Raw genomic sequence first — 23,376 nt, forward strand, 5'->3', positions numbered from 1 at the left:
GAGTATTCTGAGGATATGAGAGGAAACAATTGCACAGTGAATTGAAATACTATTGTGAAGGTTGTATTTTACTGCTTCTGTGCCCATACAGGATTTAACAAATCCGTAGTTGCAGTCTAATGTAATAAGAATTACTGGTTGTGTTATTAGCTATCTGTAAGACCCTTTCCTTTCACAATCAGTTGAACTGCTGCTCTCTGATAGGAATGCCAGTATATAGTAATACACCGCATTTTATACTTGGCCACAGAGGTTTGCAAATGTTTCTGCCACTGGGTAGGGTGATTTTACATAGGCCTAAGGCCATAAATGGCTTTTTGGTCAAGATAGGGAGTAAGACCCGAAAAGTTAAAGGAGGAGAGGGTTGGTTAAGTAGATTGATTTATTTAAAAACATTTATACAGCCACCCATTTTAAAACAACTCTGGGTGGTTACAACCAATAAAACAGTATAAAACAGTATAAAACCAACAGCAATAAAACTAAAAACAGAAAAACCTGGCACCACAGCCACACTTCTCAGATTGAAAGCTGGGAAGTTGCATGGCTGAATAAAAGGGAACAGGGCTAGTTATATACCAGGTATAGTCACTGGAAGGAAAAAAAAAAAGTACAGAATAGAGAAAGGTTTTCTGAAGAATAAAGACCATTACAAAAGAAAATATGCCAGCCCCCCACTCCATGACAATGCTTTGAGACCATAAACGTTTTCTGAAATTTTTGGGGAGTAGTACATGGCGTGCCTCTGGAATCTGTTTGATGAGAACGTCTCTGTAGTGTGTGTGTGCGTGTGTGTGTGTGACATTTGTATAGGGCAGGATTGGTCCAAAATGAGAAGATTTTGATTTTTACCTTAATTGATTTAAACAAACTAGAGGTTTTATTAATTTTTTTCACACTGGCACATTGCATGTTGGATGATCTGGTTTATAAAATAAATGAAATGAGTCCCAAAATCAGATGTTACTTCTTTACTCAGATTCCCTTTATATATTAGTAGGACCTATATGACAACATTCATTGTCTTCCAATAGCCAAAATTAAAAAAACTGAAAGTGGGTCAATACTTTCACAGAAGTGTACCTAAATATATCTGCAAACCATTTTTTAAAAGAATGTTCCTGTATAGTTTCTGGGTTTGTTTGTTTTTTACTATGCTGCCTTTTATTTTCAAAGTTTTATTGATACACACTGTTTTTAAAAGAACATTTAATTGTAATTGGTGACTGCTAGAAAAAGAAGCTTTTCTCTGGTAATGTCCCATGTATTGAATTTCCTTCCTAAACTTATTTGGCACCATCTTTACTTCCAGATAGAAGAGCAAGTCTATCATGCTTACTAGAGCTTTTATTTAATAATCAATTAGTTATTTTGTTTTGACTTTCCTATAGATCTGATTATTTACATTACTTAAAAATCCTGTGGGTACCAGTAGAACCAGCTCAAAGCTGTCATACTTCTTTAGGTATTTATATATGGTGTTTTGGGCTTTCTAGGGGGAAAAAAATTAAAACTTATTTTTAAACATCCTGAACTATGAACCAAAGTTCTTGACATAGAACTATGGGTTTTGTTACCTGAAAAATTTGCAAACCAGAATGATGCAGTTGCCTTAGACACTACTAGTAACTATCGTGTGGAAACTTAACATAGTCTCTCTTCCAGAAGATAGCTAATGTGGATAAAAATTGTTGTAAGAATCAACCAGTAGCAGATGTGCATGTGACACTAGTCTGGGTTGATTTCTTGTAGTCTTACTCCTCCCAGAAAGGGGAACAAATTTTGTAAGACTGTATGACTGGTGGAATTTTATCTATTAATTGTTTCGAAATAGTTCATTGAATGCTGTACATTCTACTTGCTCAGTAGGAAACACTCTTTGGATATAAACTTGCACTGTAGAGACAAAAAAATTACAGGTGTCTTGCCTATTTATAGATAAGAAGGGACAATCTGTAGAAGATCTGTAAGCGACCAACATGCAATCATGAATACTTAAATTCCATTGAGATAAATGTTGCATTTTAGCTATTTCACAGAGAAGTCCCACTGAGTCAAGTCAACTGAGTGAACAGCATTGGGTGCTTAGCAGCTGAATGCTAATTGTAAAGTTTATTAACTGAACCTCTGGTACTCTGCAAAGCTCTTATAATGAAAATCTGACACATGGATCGCTGTTCCATTTGTGATGACTGAGGCCTTGTTCTCTCACATATTCTGCAGAGTATATTCCCTTTGCTTCTAATTCATGAGCTACTGTTTAAATCAGCCTTTCTCAACCTTTTGACCCTGGAGGAACCCTTGAAATATTTTTCAGGCCTCAGGGAACCCCTGCACATTCAGGCTCAAATATAGGCCAGAAGTTACAAAATTATTATTTTCATTTCATGTGTAGGCCTGTATATGTCATGAGTACTGATGGCGAGCAGGAGGGGGCCTCTATCCAGGGGGGGAAACGCATGCGTAGTACTGAGAAGTTAAGCAGCCATTCAAAGAGAGACAGAAGAGACCCGCCTTGACTTTTGGGGTTTATCTGTCTGGGTTTTTCCCACGCTTCTTCAGTTTGTTAGGATTCTGTCTTATGTAGCAATAATAAACACTAGAGACCTACTCCTCGTCTCAGCGTGATTCCTGTTAGGACAGTATATATGCATTAACAGTGTTCTTAAATAAAAATAAAGAATGAAACTTACCTCTTTAATGTGAAGCTGCTTGAATTTGAATAATTTTTTAAATAAATTGTAATCTCCCAGGGAACCCCTAGTGACCCTGGTTGAGAAACCCCGATTTGAATAATAGGTTATCTATTGTTACCAGTTTTTCCACATACATTGGTAAGGAAATAAGCAAATACAACAGTATACCAATTTGTTTCTGATTTAGCTTTCATTAAATTAAATGTTATATAAATATTGGTGTTATTAAATGTTAGATCATCAACGGTAGTATAAAATTTCTTTGATAATTAAGCTTTTGAAAAAACATTTTTTGAAATAAACATCAAAAGAGATCAAAATATTGAAGAAATATATGGTTATAAGCCCAATTTTTTCTTGTGCTACCATTTTTAATCCAGTACTAAGACGACTTTTTTTCCTTTTTGCACAACTTTCATGTGCTATTTAATTTCAGGCACTTTGTGATAAATACGTTTGTTGCCCTTTAATGTACCCGTTCCAGTTCTTCAACATCCTTCTTGTGTTGTGGCAACCAAAACTGGACACAATATTCCAGATGCAGTCTGATCAATGCAGTGCAGAAAGGAACTATCCTTCCTTTTTAATATATAGATATAGATAATTGTTATTAAGAATTTTGATTATAGTAGTAAAATGTAATACAAACTAAACTTAAAGAAAAGAGAATAGAAAGGAGTAAAAAAGTTCAAGAAAAAAGAAGAAAGAAAAAAGTATGACTATAATAAGGAAAAGAGAAAAGAAATATATAAAGAAGTAACTTCCAACCTTCATCACAACAAGTATAAACAAATTTAGTGACCCCCTAAGGGTTACCAACATTTATCTCTTCATGCTATATCATCACCCCCTCTAAGGTTACCAACATTTATCTCTTCATCCTATATTTCATCTTTTATCTATAAACAAATCCATAAAACATCTTTTCAGTCCTGGTGTCAGCATAAAGTCCATAATGGGTTGCCAGAGGTAACAACATATCTTGTTTTAACCTTGATCAAATAAACCAACTTTATGTTCCTTCCTTTTACTTCTAACAGTCTTAAATCATAGTTCAAATATTGTCATAGGATTTGATTTCTCTTCATCTTTGTCCCATCACACAGAGTTCCTCAAGACTTTAACAAACCTCTTTTGTAAATCCAGTAGGAAAAAAACATCCAGGTCATTCTCTTGGCTTGGCATTTGTATTTCCCTTTTAAATTTTAAAGCCTACGCCAATTTCTTTTGTAGATCCAGTGAAACATCCTTTTGTAAGTCATTCTCTTGGTCTGTCAGTTGTAAATCCAACCTTGAGCCTGCCTCTTCTGAGGTGTTAGCAATTCTGCTCAGTTTTGTGTCATCTACAGATTTGTTGAGTATCCCTTCTATCCTCTTGTCAAGCCATTTGTCAAACTGTTGAACAGGACTGGGTACAGGACGGAACACTGAGGTACACCACTGCACACCTCTCTTTATGTAAGCATAGATCCATTAAGGACCATGTGTTGGGTTTGTTTGTTCAATTAACTGTGAATCTTTCTGGTAGTGGGACCATCCATCCACATCATTCCATTTTGTTAAGGAGGCTATGATCAAGTTTATCAAAAGCATTACTGAAGACTAGGTGCACTACATCCAGAGCATTCCTTTGGTCTACTAATCTAATAATTTTGTCAAAAAAAAAAAAAAGCAAGATTTGTTTGGCACAGCCTATTTTAAACAAAGACATGCTGGCTTCTGTTAATCACCTCGTTCCATTCTAAGTCTTTCCAAACCCACTATTTGATAATACTTTCTAGGATTTTTCCAGGAATTAATATCAAGCTGATTGGTCTGTAGTTTCCTGGGTCCACTTTTTTCCATTTTTTTAAAATATTGCAACAATGCTAGCTCTTCTCCAAGCTTGGCACTTCCCCTGTGCTTCAGGAGTTCTCAAATATTATAATCAGTGGTTCTGATACAGCCACCAATTCCATTAGCAGATTCCTGGGATGAATCCTCTAGCCTGCAACTTGAATACATTCAAAGCAGTTAGCAGTTCTCTCATCACTTCCTTGCCTATTTTGGCCTGCATTTCTCTTCTAACCCACCCCCCCATGTAGCCTCTGACAATTTGGATCACTTTTTCTTTTTGCAAAAAGACAAATGCAAAATAGGAATTTATAGGAATAGGACAGTTCAGCCTTCTCCCTGTTGTCTGTCATCATCTTGCCATCTTCTCCAGCCAGCATATTGGCTGTTCTGTACATACCCAAAGAACCCCTTTTTGTTATTTTTTGCATTCATTGCAAGCCTCAGCTCCTTCTGAGCCTTAGCCTTTCTGACTTCATCCTTACAGATTTGAACCTTTTCCTGATATTCTGCTTTTGTTATATGCCCTTCTTCCCTATTTTAAACTTGTCCTTTTTGTTTATTGGTTTATCACAAAGCTTTTTATGCAGTCATGCCAACTGTCTCCCATTTTTCTTTCTGTTTGGTATTGTTTATGTTTGGGACTTAGTTACCTGATTTTTCAATTTCCTAACCCTTCTGAACTGTTTTTTCCTTTAGGATTTACATCCATGGAGTCCATCCTGTTGTTGTTTATTCGTTTAGTCGCTTCCGACTCTTTGTGACTTCATGGACCAGCCCATGCCAGAGCTTCCTGTCGGTCAACACCCCCAGCTCCCCCAGGGACGATTCCGTCACCTCTAGAATATCATCCATCCACCTTGCCCTTGGTCGGCCCCTCTTCCTTTTGCCCTCCACTCTCCCTAGCATCAGCATCTTCTCCAGGGTGTCCTGTCTTCTCATTATGTGGCCAGAGTATTTCAGTTTTGCCTTTAATATCATTCCCTCAAGTGAGCAGTCTGGCTTTATTTCCTGGAGTATGGACTAGTTTGATCTTCTTGCACTCTCAGAATTTTCCTCCAACACCACAGTTCAAAAGCATCTACCTTCCTTCTCTCAGCCTTCCTTATGGTCCAGCTCTCGCAGCCATATGTTACTACGGGGAACACCATTGCTTTAACTATGCGGACCTTTGTTGTCAGTGTGATGTCTCTGCTCTTAACTATTTTATCGAGATTTGTCATTGCTTTTCTCCCAAGGATTAAATGTCTTCTGATTTCCTGAGTGCAGTCAGCATCTGCAGTAATCTTCGCACCTAGAAATACAAAGTCTTTCACTGCTTCTACATTTTCTCCCTCTATTTGCCAGTTATCAATCAAGCTGGTTGCCATAATCTTGGTATTTTTGAGGTTTAGCTGCAAGCCAGCTTTTGCACTTTCTTCTTTCACCTTCATCATAAGGTTCCTCAGTTCCTTTTCGCTTTCAGCCATCAAAGTGGTATCATCTGCATATCTGAGATTGTTAATGTTTCTTCCAGCGATTTCAACTCCAGCCTTGGATTCCTCAAGCCCAGCTTGTCGCATGATGTGTTCTGCGTACAAGTTGAATAGGTAGGGTGAGAGTATACAGCCCTGCCGTACTCCTTTCCCAATCTTAAACCAGTCCGTTGTTCTGTGGTCTGTTCTTACTGTTGCTACTTGGTCGTTATACAGATTCTTCAGGAGGCAGACAAGATGACTTGGTATCCCCATACCACTAAGAACTTGCCACAACTTGTTATGATCCACATAGTCAAAGGCTTTAGAATAGTCAATAAAACAGAAATAGATGTTTTTCTGAAACTCCCTGGCTTTTTCCATTATCCATCGGATATTGGCAATTTGGTCCCTAGTTCCTCTGCCTTTTCTAAACCCAGCTTGTACATCTGGCAATTCTTGCTCCATGAGTTGCTGAAGTCTACCTTGCAGGATCTTGAGCATTACCTTACTGGCATGTTAAATGAATGCCACTGTTCGATCGGCTGAAAATTCTTTAGTGTTTCCCTTTTTTTGGTATGGGGATATAAGTTGATTTTTTCCAGTCTGATGGCCATTCTTGTGTTTTCCAAATTTGCTGGCATATAGCATGCATTACCTTGACAGCATCATCTTGCAAGATTTTGAACAGTTCAGCTGGGATGCCGTCGTCTCCTGCTGCTTTGATATTAGCAATGCTTCTTAAGGCCCATTCAACCTCGCTCTTCAGGGTGTCTGGCTCTAGCTCACTGACGACACCGTCAAAGCTATCCCCGATATTGTTATCCTTCCTATACAGGTCTTCTGTATATTCTTGCCACCTTTTCTTGATCTCTTCTTCTTCTGTTAGGTCCTTGCCATCTTTGTTTTTGATCATACCCATTTTTGCCTGGAATTTACCTACGATGTTTCTAATTTTCTGGAAGAGGTCTCTTGTTCTTCCTATTCTATTGTCTTCTTCCACTTCTGCGCATTGCTTGTTTAAAAATAATTCCTTATCTCTTCTGGCTAACCTCTGGAATTTTGCATTTAATTGGGCATATCTCCCCCTATCACTGTTGCCTTTTGCTTTCCTTCTTTCTTGGGCTACTTCTAGTGTCTCAGCCATTTTGCCTTCTTGGTTTTCTCTTTCTTTGGGATGTATTTTGTTGCCGCCTCCTGAACAATGCTGCGAACTTCTGTCCATAGTTCTTCCGGGACCCTATCTACTAAGTCCAGTCCCTTAAATCTATTCTTCACCTCCACTGCATATTCCTTAGGAATATTAGTGAGCTCATATCTAGCTGATCTGTGGGTCTTCCCTAATCTCTTTAGTCTGATCCTAAATTGTGCAAGAAGAAGTTCGTGATCTGAACTACAGTCAGCTCCAGGTCTTGTTTTTACCGACTGTATAGATGTCCGCCACCTTTGGCTGCAAAGGATGTAGTCAGTCTGATTTCGGTGTTGTCCATCTGGTGAAGTATAAAGCCGTCTCTTAGGTTGTTGGAAGAGAGTGTTTGTTATGCAGAGTGAGTTGTCTTGGCCAAATCAATCAGCCTATGTCCTGCTTCGTTTTGTTCACCCAGGCCATGCTTACCTGTAATTCCAGGTGTCATTTGACTGCCCACCTTAGCATTCCAGTCTCCCGTGATGAAAATAACATCTCTTTTAGGCGTGTTGTCCAGTAGGTGCTGCAGATCCTCATAGAACTGCTCTATTTCAGCTTCTTCAGCATCTGTGGTTGGGTCGTATATTTGGGTCACTGTGGTGTTAGATGGCTTGCCCTGAATTCAAATTGAGATCATTCTATCATTTTTTGGATTGTATCCAAGCACTGCTTTAGCCACTTTACTATTACTTATGAAGGCTACTCCATTTCTTCTGTGGTCCTCTTGTCCATAGTAGTAGATCTGGTGGTCATTTGATGTGAAGTGGCCCACTCCAGTCCATTTCAGTTCACTGACGCCCAAAATGTCTATCTTTAATCTTGACATCTCACCAATAACCACATCCAATTTGCCCTGGCTCATAGATCTTACATTCCAGGTTCCAATGGTGTGTTGATCCTTAGAACATCGGATTCGCCGTTCACCACCAGCACCGTCGGCCGCTAGCCGTCCTTTCGGCTTTGAGCTAGCTGCGTCATCACGTCTGGGGCTAGTTGAACTCATCCTCTGTTCCTCCCCAGTAGCATTTTGACCATCTTCCGACCTGGGGGGTCTCATCTTCCGATGGTATACCAACATATCTCTGGTTGTACTGATCCATTTAGTTTTCCCGGCAAGAATACTGGGGTGGGTTGCCATTACCTTCCCCAGGGATCGCATTTAGTCTGACCTCTCTGTCATGACCTTCCTGTCTTGGGTGGCCCTTCATGGTTTAGCTCATGGCATCATTGAGGTGCTCAAGCTCCAGCACCACGACAAGGTAACAATCCTTTGCTGAAGGGAGTCCATCCTACTTTCTTCTTTTCCTTAGCATATTGGGATGACTTTTTACCCTTGGTGCCATAAAATTGCATACAGGTGTAGTCATTATTTATGTATAATGCAATCCCCTCCCCTTTGGTTGGGTATGAACAAATTATATCCTTCCAGTACTATATTTCAATATTAAGTTCCATCCTACCAAGTTTCAGCAATACCAACGTCATATTTGCCTCCTCCCCAGTATTATTGTTGTAAACCTCCCAGAGTCCCTCTGGTGGGAGGATATGGGCAGTGCCAAATTTGATTGATAGATAAATTAGGACTTGTTTGTTCATCATTCTCTGAGCATTGGTGTATAGGCATATGAGCCCTTTAGTACTACCTTTCTTAACTTTGCTTGCTGCATCTCCTTCATTCAGAATATTTTATTTTGAGCTTGGAATTCTTCCAAAATACTTAAAACATCCTGCGTCATGCTTAAAAACTGTCTTTCCTTGAAATGGAAAAGTTTTATGATGTCTTGCACTTGAAACCAACCAGTGTCTGTTGCTGGAGCAGCGCAATCAATTTCAGGCTCTCCCCAGAGGGTGACTCACAGACCTCTGAAAATGTCTTTTTGCCCAGTGTTTCATGGACAGGGAGGAAAGAACCTTTGGCTTCCTCAGAGGTGAAGAATGTATTCCTGAGCACCACTTCCTTCTTTGTTGTAAGGTTTATTGCTTTGGGTATGATTCCCTCTCCCCTTCCAGGTTTAGTTTAAAGCCTGCCTGAACAATAGGTTTTGAAATACATTCTTCCCAGTTTTCGTGAGGTTCAGCCCATCTTTTGGCACACCAACCCTTGAATCGGTGGTTCACCTCCAGAATCCTCCATTCCTTCCTTGGGCCATAGCCTTTAGATAGAAGTATGGATGAAAACACCATTTGTCTTCCAGATACTTTAGCTTTCCTGCCTAGTTCTTCATAGTCCTTCAATGTTATTTCCAGGCTCTTTCTGGCAGTATTGTTTGTTCCAACATGAAACAGAAGAAGGGGTGGGCAGTCAGTAGATTGGATTAGTGGGTCCAGCTTCTCTGTCACATCCCAGATTTTCTCACTTGGAAGACAACATATTTCCCTTGATAGCATGTCCAATCTGCAGATAGTTGACTCCGTTCCTCTCAACAGTGGGTCACCGATCACCACCACATGCATTTTCTTCTTTAGGACCATCGTTGAATTCATCATCTCTGAAGAAGCCAAAGGTTCTCTCCTCCCTGTCCATGAAACACTGGGCAAAAAGACATTTTCAGCGGTCTGCGAGTCACCCTCTGGGAAGAACCTGAAATTGATTACGCTGCTCCAGCAACAGACACTGGTTGGTTTCAAGTGCAAGACATCATAAAACTTTTCCATTTCAAGGAAAGACAGTTTTTAAGCATGATGCAGGATGTTTTAAGCATTTTGGAAGAGTTGCAAGCTCAAAATAAAATGTTTTGTACCCAGAACAGGCTTATGTTGAGTGTAAAATGGTTCCAAAATGCTTGAAATAGCCCATTTGACATTCAAAATAATAGTTTTGTGCTCAAAATGGGAAATTTGGGGAGGCTTCAAGATTGAAACAGTTGAAATTGAACATTGTACATATTCTGAATGAAGTTTTTTATATGTAGTAACTATATTTTTTACCCCTTTTAACAGAAACCATAGTCCTTTAATGAGCTTTGGAGCCAGCTTCGTCAGCTTTTTGGTAAGTGGGCACAAAAGATTTCAGTTGTTACTGCATATGAGATTCCCTTGTTGTATCACTGATTTTGAAAGTGTATGACTAATTTTGAAAACATTCTTGTTTTTGAACCTACAGGATTGTAGGTTTAGTAAAAAATTGTTTGGAGACACATACACATTTTTCTCCCACAAGATCCAAATGCCGTATCAATGGAACGGAATAAAAAGATCAGTGCAGGAGTTCTTGTGTGGGTTTTTATGCACTTCATTTACTAGTCTGGGGAATAGAACTAAAATAGTTGTCTCAGTTTTACTACATTCTTAAACATTCTCAGTCTGAGGGCACACATATTGCAGAATAAAGGACTGCACATTCATGTGTATCCCTTCACATGCACATATGTACTATATTCACTATCAGAGTATGCATAACACTAAATTCTTAAATCATTGTTGTTGAACAAGGTATTGTGACCTGTTTCATACATAACACTAAACCATATTGGTTGGGGGTTGTATGCCACCAAAACCTAGCAAAATTGTATTGTGTGTCAATATTGCTTCCTACGCTGTCACTCTGGCTGGATTCATACATTGCATAAAGCTGGAATGTGGTTTGTTTTGTGCTTAGCGTTCTATAATTTCTATAAGTGAGAGCCATCTTTTATGATGTTGCTGATAAGCAAGTATCCTATTTGCAAGAACTCATAACAAGTTAATGAAAGATTTTACTGTACTATAAAATAGTTGCTTCACTATCTGTGAAAAGAAAGGATTTTGTGGTACTTTTAGACAAAGTATATGAATATAGTGTATGTATATAATGGTTCTATGTCCATTCTTTATTGGCATTATGTAAGAAATCATGCCAAAAATACAGGATATGACTTGTTTGATAAACCCCTCTTGTAAGTAGGTTGGTGTGTTTATGTGTAGTTTTATAAATCTTAAATTGGAGAAGGTTTTATCTGAATGTATTCTTGACTTTTGTAAGGAAATCGGAATTTTCTCCCTCACTTAAATGGAATTGCTTATCTAAGTGGGATTATTGAGTCAGTATAACAATCCAGCACAGCAACATTATACCCTGCAAAGCTTCTTCTGTTCTAAATATAGCTGCAGTAGTTTATGTTCCAATGTAGTTCAGATCTTCTATTTAAAAAATGGAAAATTTGCTGTGCTGAAATGGAGATTAAATTAACCTAAGTAAGGGGATTCTACATATCTTATCACTTGACTCTAAGGCATAGATTTTTTTTAATATACATAGGTTTTGTTTTTCATTAGGAAATCTGTAGATATAATTTGTGGCAGTAACAGTAACTGGAAGAGAGTAACTTAATTAGATTCTTAGTCAATATAGCAGTTTCAGCTCGGCTGTATATAAAATACCCAATCATACCTGGAAAAGTTAATTATTCTTTTTCATTGTCTTGTCCTTTAATAAAGTTACATCTTCAATATTTGTGGAGTGATTTGAGAAATAGAATGACTCTTGATAATATTTTATATTACCAAGAATTATTTGTTTTCTTAAATATGTAAAAAGGCCAAAAACTGTACCAAGGCACTGAGTTTTAGGGAGTACACATTCTCTGTTGTAAACCATAATTCAGAATTAGTTAAATATAAGCAGCTAAACACAGTTTCAAAAAAAAAAAAGACCAGTCATGAAAAAAATACATGTATATGCAGACACATGACACATTACACACACACTCTCTCTCTCTCACACACACACACACAGACTTGAAATGCTACTACAATTTCATACTCCATTGGGAATATATAAATACTCTTATATCTGCCATAATAGTTACATAATTGATCAAGGAAAAAAAGAACAGAGCTACAACTTTTAGTGCAGTATCTTGGTCCCATGTCGTGATATTCAAAAGCACAGTGTACAATAAAATATTTTGAAAAGCAGATAGACACTGTGGTCTGTTTCTTACAGCCTTAACAAATATTCTGATGTAGCATTTCAACTTAGGCTAGGCTGCCAGAATCTGATGCTCCTAAGAGGAGTTGGATTAATCAATATGTCTGCACAGTAGCAGAATGGGAAGGCTGCCTTACACTACAGGGAAAACTTCATGTTGCCCTGGGGATGACCAACTTGTTAAGCAGTAATGCCACATTTGAATGATCGTGTATTTGAATCTAAATTGGCTGTTTTAATTATATCTGAAATACTAGTCATGAAAAAAGTGAATGGCAAGTGACGGTCAACACAGTCTTAATGCTTAGTCATAAAGTTACTGTTGTAATAGTATCATCTCACTTGAAAAACTATTCCTGCATAGATTAAGAAGTTTGTTTGACTGCTTTTTAGTAGTAGTATTACTGCATTTTGAAACCATTAGGTCAAAGCAATGATATACTATTAAAGACAATGTTTTCTGCAAACACAAGCCTTCAGTAATCATGATTATGAAGGAGTATTACCTGATATCTTAGTAGTTACATTAAGTTTTTAGTATAATAGTATACTATTTTTCTATTAAGAGTTCATCCTACTAGCATTGTTGGTAACTTACAGCAGTAAATATAGCATGGTTATTTTTTGATTTTGCAGAGAGGTAGTTGTGCTAGTATTTTTTCAGCAAAGAGTCTTTGAAATCTTAAAGATTAATACATTTATTGGTGCATAATATGATAATACTATATAGTGTAACACATTTATTATATGGTAATTTGTTGGTTTTGAAGGGCCACAAGAATAATTTTTGAATTAATTTTTCAACTTCTCTGACAGTTACTTTTAAATGAAGGGTTCTTGTAGATAATTATATCTTAGTTAATGAACTTGCTTCAAAAAGCTTCTAAAAGAGCAATATAATATCCTTAGTTTGTAAAGTAGTAAGTAGGTTTAGATTAGTTTGGCACTTTCAGGTTCAGTAGTCTTTTTTTGTTTTAACAGAATGCCATGATGACTTTTGAAGAAGAGAAAATGCAGCTGGCATGTGACGATTTAAAAGCTACCGAAAAATTATGTGAGAGTGAAGAAGCAGGAGTTATAGAAACAATAAAAAATAAAATTAAGAAGAATGTAAGTGAAATATTGCCAGTACATGGATGAATAAGTCCTGTGCTGATACGATACTGTTTTATATATGCCTGTCCTATGGGACTCCATAGCATGTAATATGCAATATTCTCATATTCAATTTTGTTACTTTTAAAATCTTAACATATTCCTATGAGCTCATGCATCATCCTTTCCTATTATTCCTGTTTCCAGAATACCTGATAAATGGCCATTCAAATAGGCACCTCTATCAAAATTTGGCCTTTATAATGCTATGCAGAGAGAAAATAATCCCAGCTAAAAGGTAGTTCTTATAATTGATAGGTAATCTATTGTCTTCTGGTAGCCTAGACATAGTCTTATTTGGCTGCCCTTTGTATATAAAAAAAGTTTTCTTTCAACAAGATTAGCCATATCAATGTTGGCAATCTGCTGGTAGATGAGTGGCCTTTTTTTCTCTGCAAAATTTTATGCCTGCTTCTAGTTTTATTTCTGGCTCTTGCCTATCTGCTAAACATTAACCATAGACAATGGAAATTTTCTTCTTTGATAGCTTAGTAAAACTTAAAAGTTTCCTTCAAAAGATTTAAGTCCCACCTAGACCCCTATGTAACCTTGAAGAAAAATAACAGTTTCTCTTCATAATGCCTGCCTAGTTCTTCAGTCCAATCTCCTCTTTCCCTATGTCTCCACTTGGTAAGCAAGATGTAAATGGCAGCTGTTGTCCAATCATCATCTGTCCACGGTTATCATCCAGCCTTCGGAATTCATTTTACTAATGCTTTTACCTACTGAGTTGCAGGTTGATGGAAATATTCACAGCATTATGACTTAGCAGTTATTTATGTGTCTTTGGATCTTTGGCTTGCTAAAGATATTTTAAAAAAATAAAAATAAACTCACCTTGTGCCTTTAACTAACAATTTAGGTTATTACATTACTACTTTGGTTAGTAAAACTGATAATTGGCTTTCACTTAATTTGCTGCCCCATCATATAATTATAATAGCATCTACCTTCCATGGAAATAGAAGAAGGAACTTCAATTAGTATTCCTGTTGAACTGTCATGTTGATGCTACATATCTTTACTAGTTCAGTGGAATTAGGTGTAATCAACTTCATACCCTATAAAAAATTTAAGTTTTGTCTTCCTTTGACAACATACTACATTATTAATATTGAGTGCATTGACAGTTTGCTTAGTGTCACTATTCTATATAATTTCTAAAGGGTTATAAGGAGCTGGTCTTTGTATCTGTTTCCTGATGTATCTTCCATAGGAAATTTGTTTTAAAAGATTAAGGTTGGGGGAGTCTACAACTTTGGAGTAGGGGAGCAGTAGAATGCCATATTAAGCAACTGGTTGGTGAAAGATAATAACAAAAAATTATCTTACAAAGAAAAAGTTCACTTAGGTCATATTTTAGATATGAGTAGCTTACTTGATACCTTTAAATACTCTTGATACTGCATATGTCTAAAATTAATAATAGAATCTGTATATTATATTGATGAAAACTTAATATAAAGCTGGATTTTTGTTCTCTATTGCTACTAATTCTGTGATAGTTCATACTTAACAGTTCTTTCTGTAATTCCACTAAATGACAGAATAGTATGCAAATGAAGTGTAGAACCTCCAGTCCAACATCCAGGAGGCACATGTTTATGCCATGTATTTAGCAAAATGTCTAATGATCTAGAAGTCAAGTGTTCTGAAGTCCCATTCTCTATACCGTATGATATTGGATGTTTTCAGTAATGAACTTGTTTCGCTGCTGGAGCAGAAGAGAGAGTATATGGTGTGTCTTAGATGGTACCTGGTCAATGAAGTTCAGATTGATGAGCAGAAAATGTAGAGTATTTGCAGCTTCCAAACCTAAGATGGATTCACATATTCTGTGCCAAGTCAGAATATGCATTAATGAAGCCTAAATTTTAGTTTGTGAACTGTGGCCTATGAGTTAGCATAGCCTTGTCAGTTATGGTATAGCTAGCAAATCATGGTTAAAATTTCTTGAAAATTCTGCTTTCTAATTTCTTTCCAGCCAAGATACAAGAGATTTGGGGGGGGGGGGCTTTTGGATCTATTAAAAAAAAACCCAAATATGAACAATGAGATATTGTTAGCTCTTCTGAGGCATCATACTGAAACAATTAAAAAAATGTACCTTCACAACTAGTTGAAAATTTTCAGCAAACCTAAGTTTTTAAGTGAAAAGGTATTGAATGTTTTACCTACCTTTTCATTCAACAGATCTTTGTACTTGCTACAACCAAGACAAAATATCTGAATAAACTGAGTATTACAGTGGTTAAAACATAAACTTTAAAACTTCAGTGGTTTTTAAGCACATTTCAAAAAGTTTAAGAAATACAGCTCTATGCTAATATTTATTTACATTTCTTACTTTGAATAGAATTTCATTACAAGGCAATTCACTTTGCCTATCTTGACTAAACTTTAATTGATAAATATTTGGGATATGCACAGCTGGACCACATGGGGAAGAATATAAAGCATTTCTGGTTCAGATAATTGATTTCCAGAAAAGTGCCAGATCACCCCCAGAAAGGTCATATTGGTGTGGCCCAGAATGTTCCATTCCTAGAATGGTAGGTTTTATCCATATCTAATTAATATGATGGTTCTGTTCTTCCTTCATAATTTTCAAATAGGTTGATGGGAGGAAGGCTGCCCCATCCATGATGGATCGATTGCAGAGACAAATCATTGTGGCAGACTGTCAAGTTTACCTTGCTGTGCTCTCTTTTGTAAAACAAGAATTATCAGGTAAGCTGTGGCTTCTATTTTTTTAATAATTAATATTTATTATCTAAAACCAGGATGACATAAAGTGGTTTCATAGCATACAATACAAAAACATTTATATATTATGAATGCCATCAATGTCAAGATCTTACTTATAAATACTTCTAATCTTAACCCACTCTGAGTGTAACAAACAGACAAGTCTTTGCCATAGTTTGTGTGGTTGATTGTAGGTATCAAGTCTTGGCTGTATCTCCAAAAAAGTTTATTTATTTATCAAATTTGTATGGGTTGATGGGTTCAACGGTATAACAAAAGGCTTAATTTTTTTGTAATCACAGTATGCAAAAAATCACTTTCCAATTTTTTTTGTTATCACCATGCTTGTCACTTTCTCTTTTTTTGTCCCTTCAAGTCAATTTTTACTCCTGGCAGCTACATTACCTGTTTTTCTAAATACTAAATAGTTTCTAATCCTTCGGTATTAGAACAGAAAAATGTGTCTTATTTTTACAATTATTCCAATAGAACACAGTTTATTTCAGTTATACTTGCCAGTTTACCTGAGTTATGTATAATCTATGGATTATTTTGATATAATTTTCTCTGATTTATGCAGAGGATGAGAATATAGGCTTGAAAAGCAAGCTGCGGCCTCTAATATTAAGAAATCAGTGTGTGTTTGGGTGTAGCATGTGGTTGGAAGTTCTATCACTTTACATTCTGCTCTGTGAGAAGAAAGTGTTATGTTTTGTTGATTACTTTGATACCAGTTTTAATTCTAATAACTTTTGGATAACACAATTTCTATCAGTAAAAGAAAAGTAAACATTCCCCTTCATTCATAGCTTCCTTTGTGCATGGTTAAGTACATTTTAAAATACCACAAGCCTCATATTGGCATGTGGTTGCTAGTTTCTATTAATACTGGTAAGAATAGTTTTTTTAAAATTAATCAGTTGCTTAGATAACAGTAATGTATTCTAAGCAAAGATGGTGCTTTACCTAATTGTTTCTCAAATACAAAAACTTCCATATATAATAGTCTAGGACTACATATGCAAATATATAAAGTGTCTCAAGAGACTCTGTAGTTTTAAGTAATAATGTTTAACAGGAGAGTATGCTGGCTAAAAAAGCATCAAAACTATATATTTTTTTTCTGAAATGTTCCTCATATTCCTTACTTTATTTGTGATTGCACCATCCAAGGTGAAAAGGGTGGGGTTTTTGTCCCTTTCTCCATGGTTACTGCAGCATTGCTGAACAGAATTGTACAACACTTACCTTGTGGTGAACCACATGAGAACCAAAACGCTATGCAGCAGAAGTGGCTGAACAGCACAGTCTTGCAGTAATTTTAGCTTCCTGTTAAAGCTGAATCATGCTTTTGGAACAAATGCTTTATTGCAACAGACAGCTTGATTTTCTATTGCTTGGAAGCTCTTCCTTCATTAATCCTTTAGAGTAGATCTACCATATCTGGGCTATAAAAATTCAGATGACTGCTAGATATGCTCGAAAGAGTTAAAGTTTCCTCCATCTCTTTGCTGTTTGCTGTTTAAATGTTTGCAGCCCTATGTTAAAGGCTATTGTATAATAAGTAGGGATTTAACAATTTTATTTGTGCTAGAGTAAACTGAACACTATGTATTCTTAGTTCTCTGACCGAACAATTGGGTACACACAACACATTAAATTAAAAAGTGACTTGCTGTATTATAGGTACAAAGCTTTGGATATATCCAATCACAAAGTCAGAAAATTAAGACCATGTAGTGCTTCAATTACTATGATTTATGGTTTACTATGTTGAGTAATTACCTAGCCAATTATGGGCCATTCAGTAAACTTGGTTAAATAAAGCATGACTTGGCCTGTGGTTCATACCATTCATTACATGTAAAGATAGTCCTCATTTAGCAACTGCCTCAGACAGGGACCATTCATAGTTACAACAGTGATAAAAAAGTAACTTTGACCAATGCCTTCATTTATGACTTTTGCAGTGTCTCTCTCTTAGTTTCGGGTTCACCATTACAGTCAGTCAGTACCTGTTGTCCTGTGCCTGACCTGTTTTTTTTTCTCTCCCCCCATCGCAGACTGGAGAGATTGCCTAAACAAGCTATTTCTTCTTGAGCTGCTTTTCTCTGCAAACTGGTACATCCCTAAAAAGTGCTAATCACACATTAACAAGCTCAACTCTGTGACCTTAATTAGTTGATTAGAACTCTGTACAGCTCCCAGCTGCTGCCTGTAACTGACAAGACCCTAATCAGTTTCACACTAAAAGCTTTTGTTTGCCTTCTAGTGGCTAGGGGCTTGCAGCTCATAGCCACCAGTGTGCTAGGCAACAGTTGGCACTAGCGCATTCCTTTCAATGTATATTCCCCATTGTGTGCCTGCTTACTCTCTTGCAATCTCTTCCTCTCCAATGAATATAAATACAAACATTAATTCTCTTTTTGCTAATTATCCCAGCGCTGGGGTGAGGATTCTGAAGGACAGGGAAGTGGGGGAAAAGGGCTATAAGGTTTGCTGTTGTACCAGGCTTCCTCATGAGTTGCATTCCAGAAACTTTCCCTGCCATTTGGGCTCACCTGGCTCTTTGGGGTTATATCTGTCTGACTCTGTAAAGCAACAGAGAGCTGAAGTAAAATTGTAAGTGCAGTCATGGTTACATGATTTTTCACTTAGCAACTGCTTTGCTTAACAACCAAGTTGCCAGTTCCAGTTGTGGTTGCTAAATGAGGACTAACTATATTCACATGCTGATTTGGGGTGTCATGGTACTTGTGCGCTGAGTGGGTAGCTAAATAAATAGGTTACAAAAGTAAAAGCAAACTCTTCCATGGCACAATAGTATTGAATCTTCCCATTCAGCCTGGTCAAGAATAGGCCTGTTGGGGGTCTTCAGTTAGTGAGGTACATGGAGTGTGGATTAGGGGACAGGCTTCTTATGGGTGACCCCCACTTTATGGAAAACTCCCTCCAGAGGTACCTGCAGCCCCCACCTTCTTACATTTCAGAAACAGCTTAAAGCAATACTATTCCAGGGTGCTTTGGGCCTAAAGTTGACTAAACTCTTTTTGTCTCTTTTTTTTTTGTTCCCCTCAGCTTATATAAAAGGTGGGTGGATCCTTAGAAAAGCCTGGAAAATCTATAATAAGTGCTATACCGACATTAATACGCTTCAGGAATTTTATCAGAAGAAGATAACTCAGGAATCCTTGACTTCTGATGCTACAAATGATAATCACATTGCTGCAGAAGGTGTTACAGAGGATTCACTTAACAGACTGAAAGGTGCTGTTAGCTTTGGATATGGACTTTTCCATCTTTGCATATCCATGGTGCCCCCAAACCTGCTCAAAATCATCAATCTGCTGGGTTTTCCTGGAGACCGCCTGCAGGGGCTTTCTTCATTGATGTATGCAAGTGAAAGTAAGGACATGAAGGCCCCTTTAGCTACGTGAGTAGCTATATTGCAATGCTTTGGTAATAGCTTAGAAATGAAGTAAGTAAACTTCAAGCCAATGTAAGGTAGCAACACAGTCTTGTCTTTTCTTTTTCTTTTTTTCTTTTTTTGAAAAGAGAAAACATCACCTAGTTAATTAAGAGCTGTTCTTTGATATGCTTTAAGTTATAGAATTGGAGGCCTTTAATTCAGAGAGGAAGCTTATTGTGTCCTCAGATTGTTTTTACTCAGTGCAAATTGTTGGACTCAGAACAAATACCAATTAAACCATTCTTAAGTCCTTAGCACTTTAAAACATTTTACTATCTTCTGTATGCCCATTTAGACTTTCTAGTAAGAGCTAATTTTTCTGTATTTGTATGGTTCTGTGTGAAGTAGTAGAATGCTGTTCTTAAAATGCAGATACTTTTGAGTTGGCACTTTTCTATTTTTCAACTGACATGGAGTTTTTGCATCTGGGCTTCGTTTCAATGTAAGGGTTACTTTTCCACACACACATCGTGCATGATGTAGCCTTCCTTTTCTTTTTAAGTTAATGTGATAACTCAGTGGAGGAACTTCTTTAACAGATTCTGCAGGTTAAGGAATCTTGGGTTGGAACTGAAATTCCCTAGAATGGCCTACATCCTATTTAAGCTAACATATGGTACTAGTTCTGGGTTTCAGTAATCTGGATGACTCGTGGATGGTTGCAAAGAGAAAAATGAACATTTAAACCCTTGTTCACATGCAGTGGCTGTCCTAACTAGTAGAACAAGTATAATTTTAAGCACTTTACTTCCTTTGTTGGGAGCCTTTAATTTTTTGTTAGCAATGATGACAATGTTACTGATGTCTGAAGTTACTCACAGAGTTTGTGAGTGACTTTGCATTAAAACTATTGGGTACTAATTTGTTTCTGTTTAGAAGGCTGATTGTATAATTTGATTGCATAATTGGTATGTTCGGTGGCATTTTCTAGGGAATTCCATATCTCTTCTACCATCAGATTCCAGCTTCAGAAATTGAAGAACTTTTTTACTTTAGTTGAGTAAAAGCTGACTTAATTTCCTTATGTTTTGATACTATATCTCTGAGAGAGCAACAATTTTGTGACTGGAAACTGTTTAACTTTTGGGGTAATGAGATCTGTGTTGGAAAGGGCAATGCTGCAAAGTGAGTGATACCATTTTGTATAGATAGGTGGAGGAATATATGAATAAACCTGTTTTAGTACAGTTTTCATCTAGTTTCTATCTAAAAATTATGGAAACTGTACCACTTTTTAGAGGAGACATAGGAGGATACCAAAAGCGTTTCAGGTGCTAAATGGGATCCTGAGGCCACATTTCTCATCCTTGCCATAGCTCAATCCAGTTCTAAAGTGCTTCACACAAAATAGGTATGAACGTTTTTATTATAGCCGATAATGTAACTTACTTGCAAGCATGTTCTAAAGAAAGGTGTGAATGCTTGCTCGTTTCAGTGGGTGATTGGGAGCAGTACTATGCATGCACTCAACCTGCCTGTGTAAGTTGCTAAAGTTTAAAAAAGGAACTTGCTTTAATGGATTGATTACTCCATATTACTGTGTATTCTTTGATGCTTCTGAATTTCCAAAGTATGGAACTAGCTAATGTCAGTATCTTCTTGTACTTTTAGGTTAGCCTTGCTGTGGTACCACACAGTGGTTCGCCCTTTCTTTGCTTTGGATGGCAGTGACACCAAAGCAGGATTGCAAGAGGCTGAAGAGATTCTTCAGAAAAAAGAAGCTGCTTATCCAAACTCATCTCTCTTCATGTTTTTCAAAGGCAGAATACAGCGTTTAGAGGTACTGCAAACTTTGTCCTTGGTGGTTCTTCAGGTTCTTCTACACCGTAGTAGTAAAAAAAAGTAAGAATGTCAAGAGACTGGCAATAGTACAGTCATAACTATGCTAGTGGAAGTGCTATGGCATTGTTTTGTGTATGGTAACACTGTGGCATGTGCTGAGTCTCTGTTATGCAAGTTCATTGACTCAGTATTGAATGGGGGTCTGCAATAGGTGATAGTTTGTGATACATATTTCAGGATACTGTGAGAATTTGTTGATTTCTGTTTCCATCGATGAGAGATTTTCTGAGGAGCGTGCTGTCTCTTCCCAGGCAGAATCAGTATTCTGTATAGCATTTCTCCTGTTGTTGCTTTTTCTATCACTATCACTTATGAGCTGATGGTTTTGGAGGCCATGAGAGCAAGGAAGTAGAAGGCTAGAGTGCTGAATTTTACATTGATTTCAATAATCAGTCCATGTTTTGTTAGCTGACTTGTAGTTCCTACAATTAAATTTCACAAGATGACCGTTACATTTAATTTTTTTATACTGTTCTAGAGTGATTCGAATAAACCCTTGTGAAGTTGATATTTATGTGCTTCTGCATTTTGATTGCAGCCTTTTTCTTCTCTTCTTAGTGTCAAATCAACAGTGCCTTGACCTCCTTCAATACTGCCTTGGAACTTGCAACTGATCAGAGAGAGATTCAGCATGTCTGCCTCTATGAAATCGGTATATGAATACATTAATGTTTCCTTTCTCTTTAGACATAAGAAGTGTCTGAAAGATTCAGTCTCCAGCAGATACGTTATTTATTTAATTTAAAGATTTATTAGGCTACCCAAATCAAACAGTGTGACTCTGGTTGGTGTACACCATAAACACACAATTAATCAAAACGAAGAAAAAAACCAAAGAAAGCCACATAACAATAAAGAGCCAGTATATAAATACAAAATACAAAAAGTGAAATGGCAACTAAACACACAACAAAACAACCACAAGGGGACTCCCACCCAACTAGCCACTAACGCCTGTCTCAATGGCTTTCCTAAAGGCAAGAAGATTTGGGGCCTGTCATAAATCGGGGGGGGGGGGCAGGATCATTCTAGAGAACGGGCAACCACAGAAAAAGCGCACTTTCTAGGTCCCATAAGTTGACAAGATTTAAAAGAAGGGATCTAGAGCATGCCTTTCCTGTGGGAGTATGTTGAGCAGGCACACGTTCTAGGGAGAAGGCAGTCCCTCAAGGAACCCAGTCCTATGCCATTGTAGGGCTTTAAAGGTAATACCCAGCCCCTTGAATTGCACCCAGAAGCCTATTGGGAGCCAGTATAGCTTGAGGAGTATGCTTTGTTAATTTAAAAATATTATTTTGTTGTTAATAATGCATAGGATGGACATCATAATATTCTGTGCACATTTTTTTTGCTTGTCCCTTTTAGGCTGGTGTAGCATGATAGAAATGAACTTCAAGGATGCATTTGAATCATTTGAACGTCTTAAAAATGAATCAAGATGGTCCCAGTGTTATTATGCCTACTTAACAGCAGGGAAGTATTGTTACATGATTCAGAAGTATGTGTAATTTGGGGTGGAGTTAATACAGTGATTGTTGTATGGTTCAACATATTTTATTTTAAAAATTACTCTTATAAACACAACAGTGGCAAAAATATATTGGGTGCATGTCTATCTCGTGACTTATTAGAGTGAGGTTTTGAGCATGTGTTGTTCTTGCATTATTTAATCATTTATTTGGTAGGTTTATATAGCCACCTGATTGACATGTGACCCTGGGTGCCTAATAATAAATGTAATGATGATAGAAAGCAACTAACAAAAAACATGCAAATGGAGCAAAACCCAACAGATAGCAATTACCACAACAGATAATTGTGAATGCATCACCTCCTATATTTCAGTATATATTCATTTTTATAAGGACAGAGTTTCTTAGCTACTACTCAAAAAGCAACACAGAATCTGCCTGCAGGTTTGCATTTTAGCAGACGTGATTCAGAAAGGAAGGGAAAAGGAAAGCCAACAAATTCAGAATCAATGATTCATAAAATTTGGTAAATGTTTAATGAATATGTCAGATTGTCAGTGAGGGGGACAGGATCGTTTGTTTGTTTGTTTGTTTATTTAATTTATATCACCG

General features: G+C 37.1%; 1 protein-coding gene across 1 annotated transcript in view; it reads left to right on the forward strand.

Annotated features, from left to right (window-relative positions):
- TTC39C (tetratricopeptide repeat domain 39C) overlaps positions 1–23,376 on the forward strand; it is a 48,411-nt gene that overhangs the window by 14,180 nt on the left and 10,855 nt on the right. The window contains exons 2-8 of the mRNA XM_063299200.1: positions 10,110–10,158; positions 13,060–13,188; positions 15,849–15,963; positions 19,060–19,414; positions 21,062–21,230; positions 21,851–21,944; positions 22,658–22,774. Coding sequence (XP_063155270.1) covers positions 10,110–10,158; positions 13,060–13,188; positions 15,849–15,963; positions 19,060–19,414; positions 21,062–21,230; positions 21,851–21,944; positions 22,658–22,774 — 1,028 coding nt within the window. The remainder of the gene's footprint in view (positions 1–10,109; positions 10,159–13,059; positions 13,189–15,848; positions 15,964–19,059; positions 19,415–21,061; positions 21,231–21,850; positions 21,945–22,657; positions 22,775–23,376) is intronic.

The sequence above is a fragment of the Candoia aspera genome, chromosome 3 (assembly GCF_035149785.1).
Source record: "Candoia aspera isolate rCanAsp1 chromosome 3, rCanAsp1.hap2, whole genome shotgun sequence".
Lineage (NCBI taxonomy): Eukaryota > Metazoa > Chordata > Lepidosauria > Squamata > Boidae > Candoia > Candoia aspera.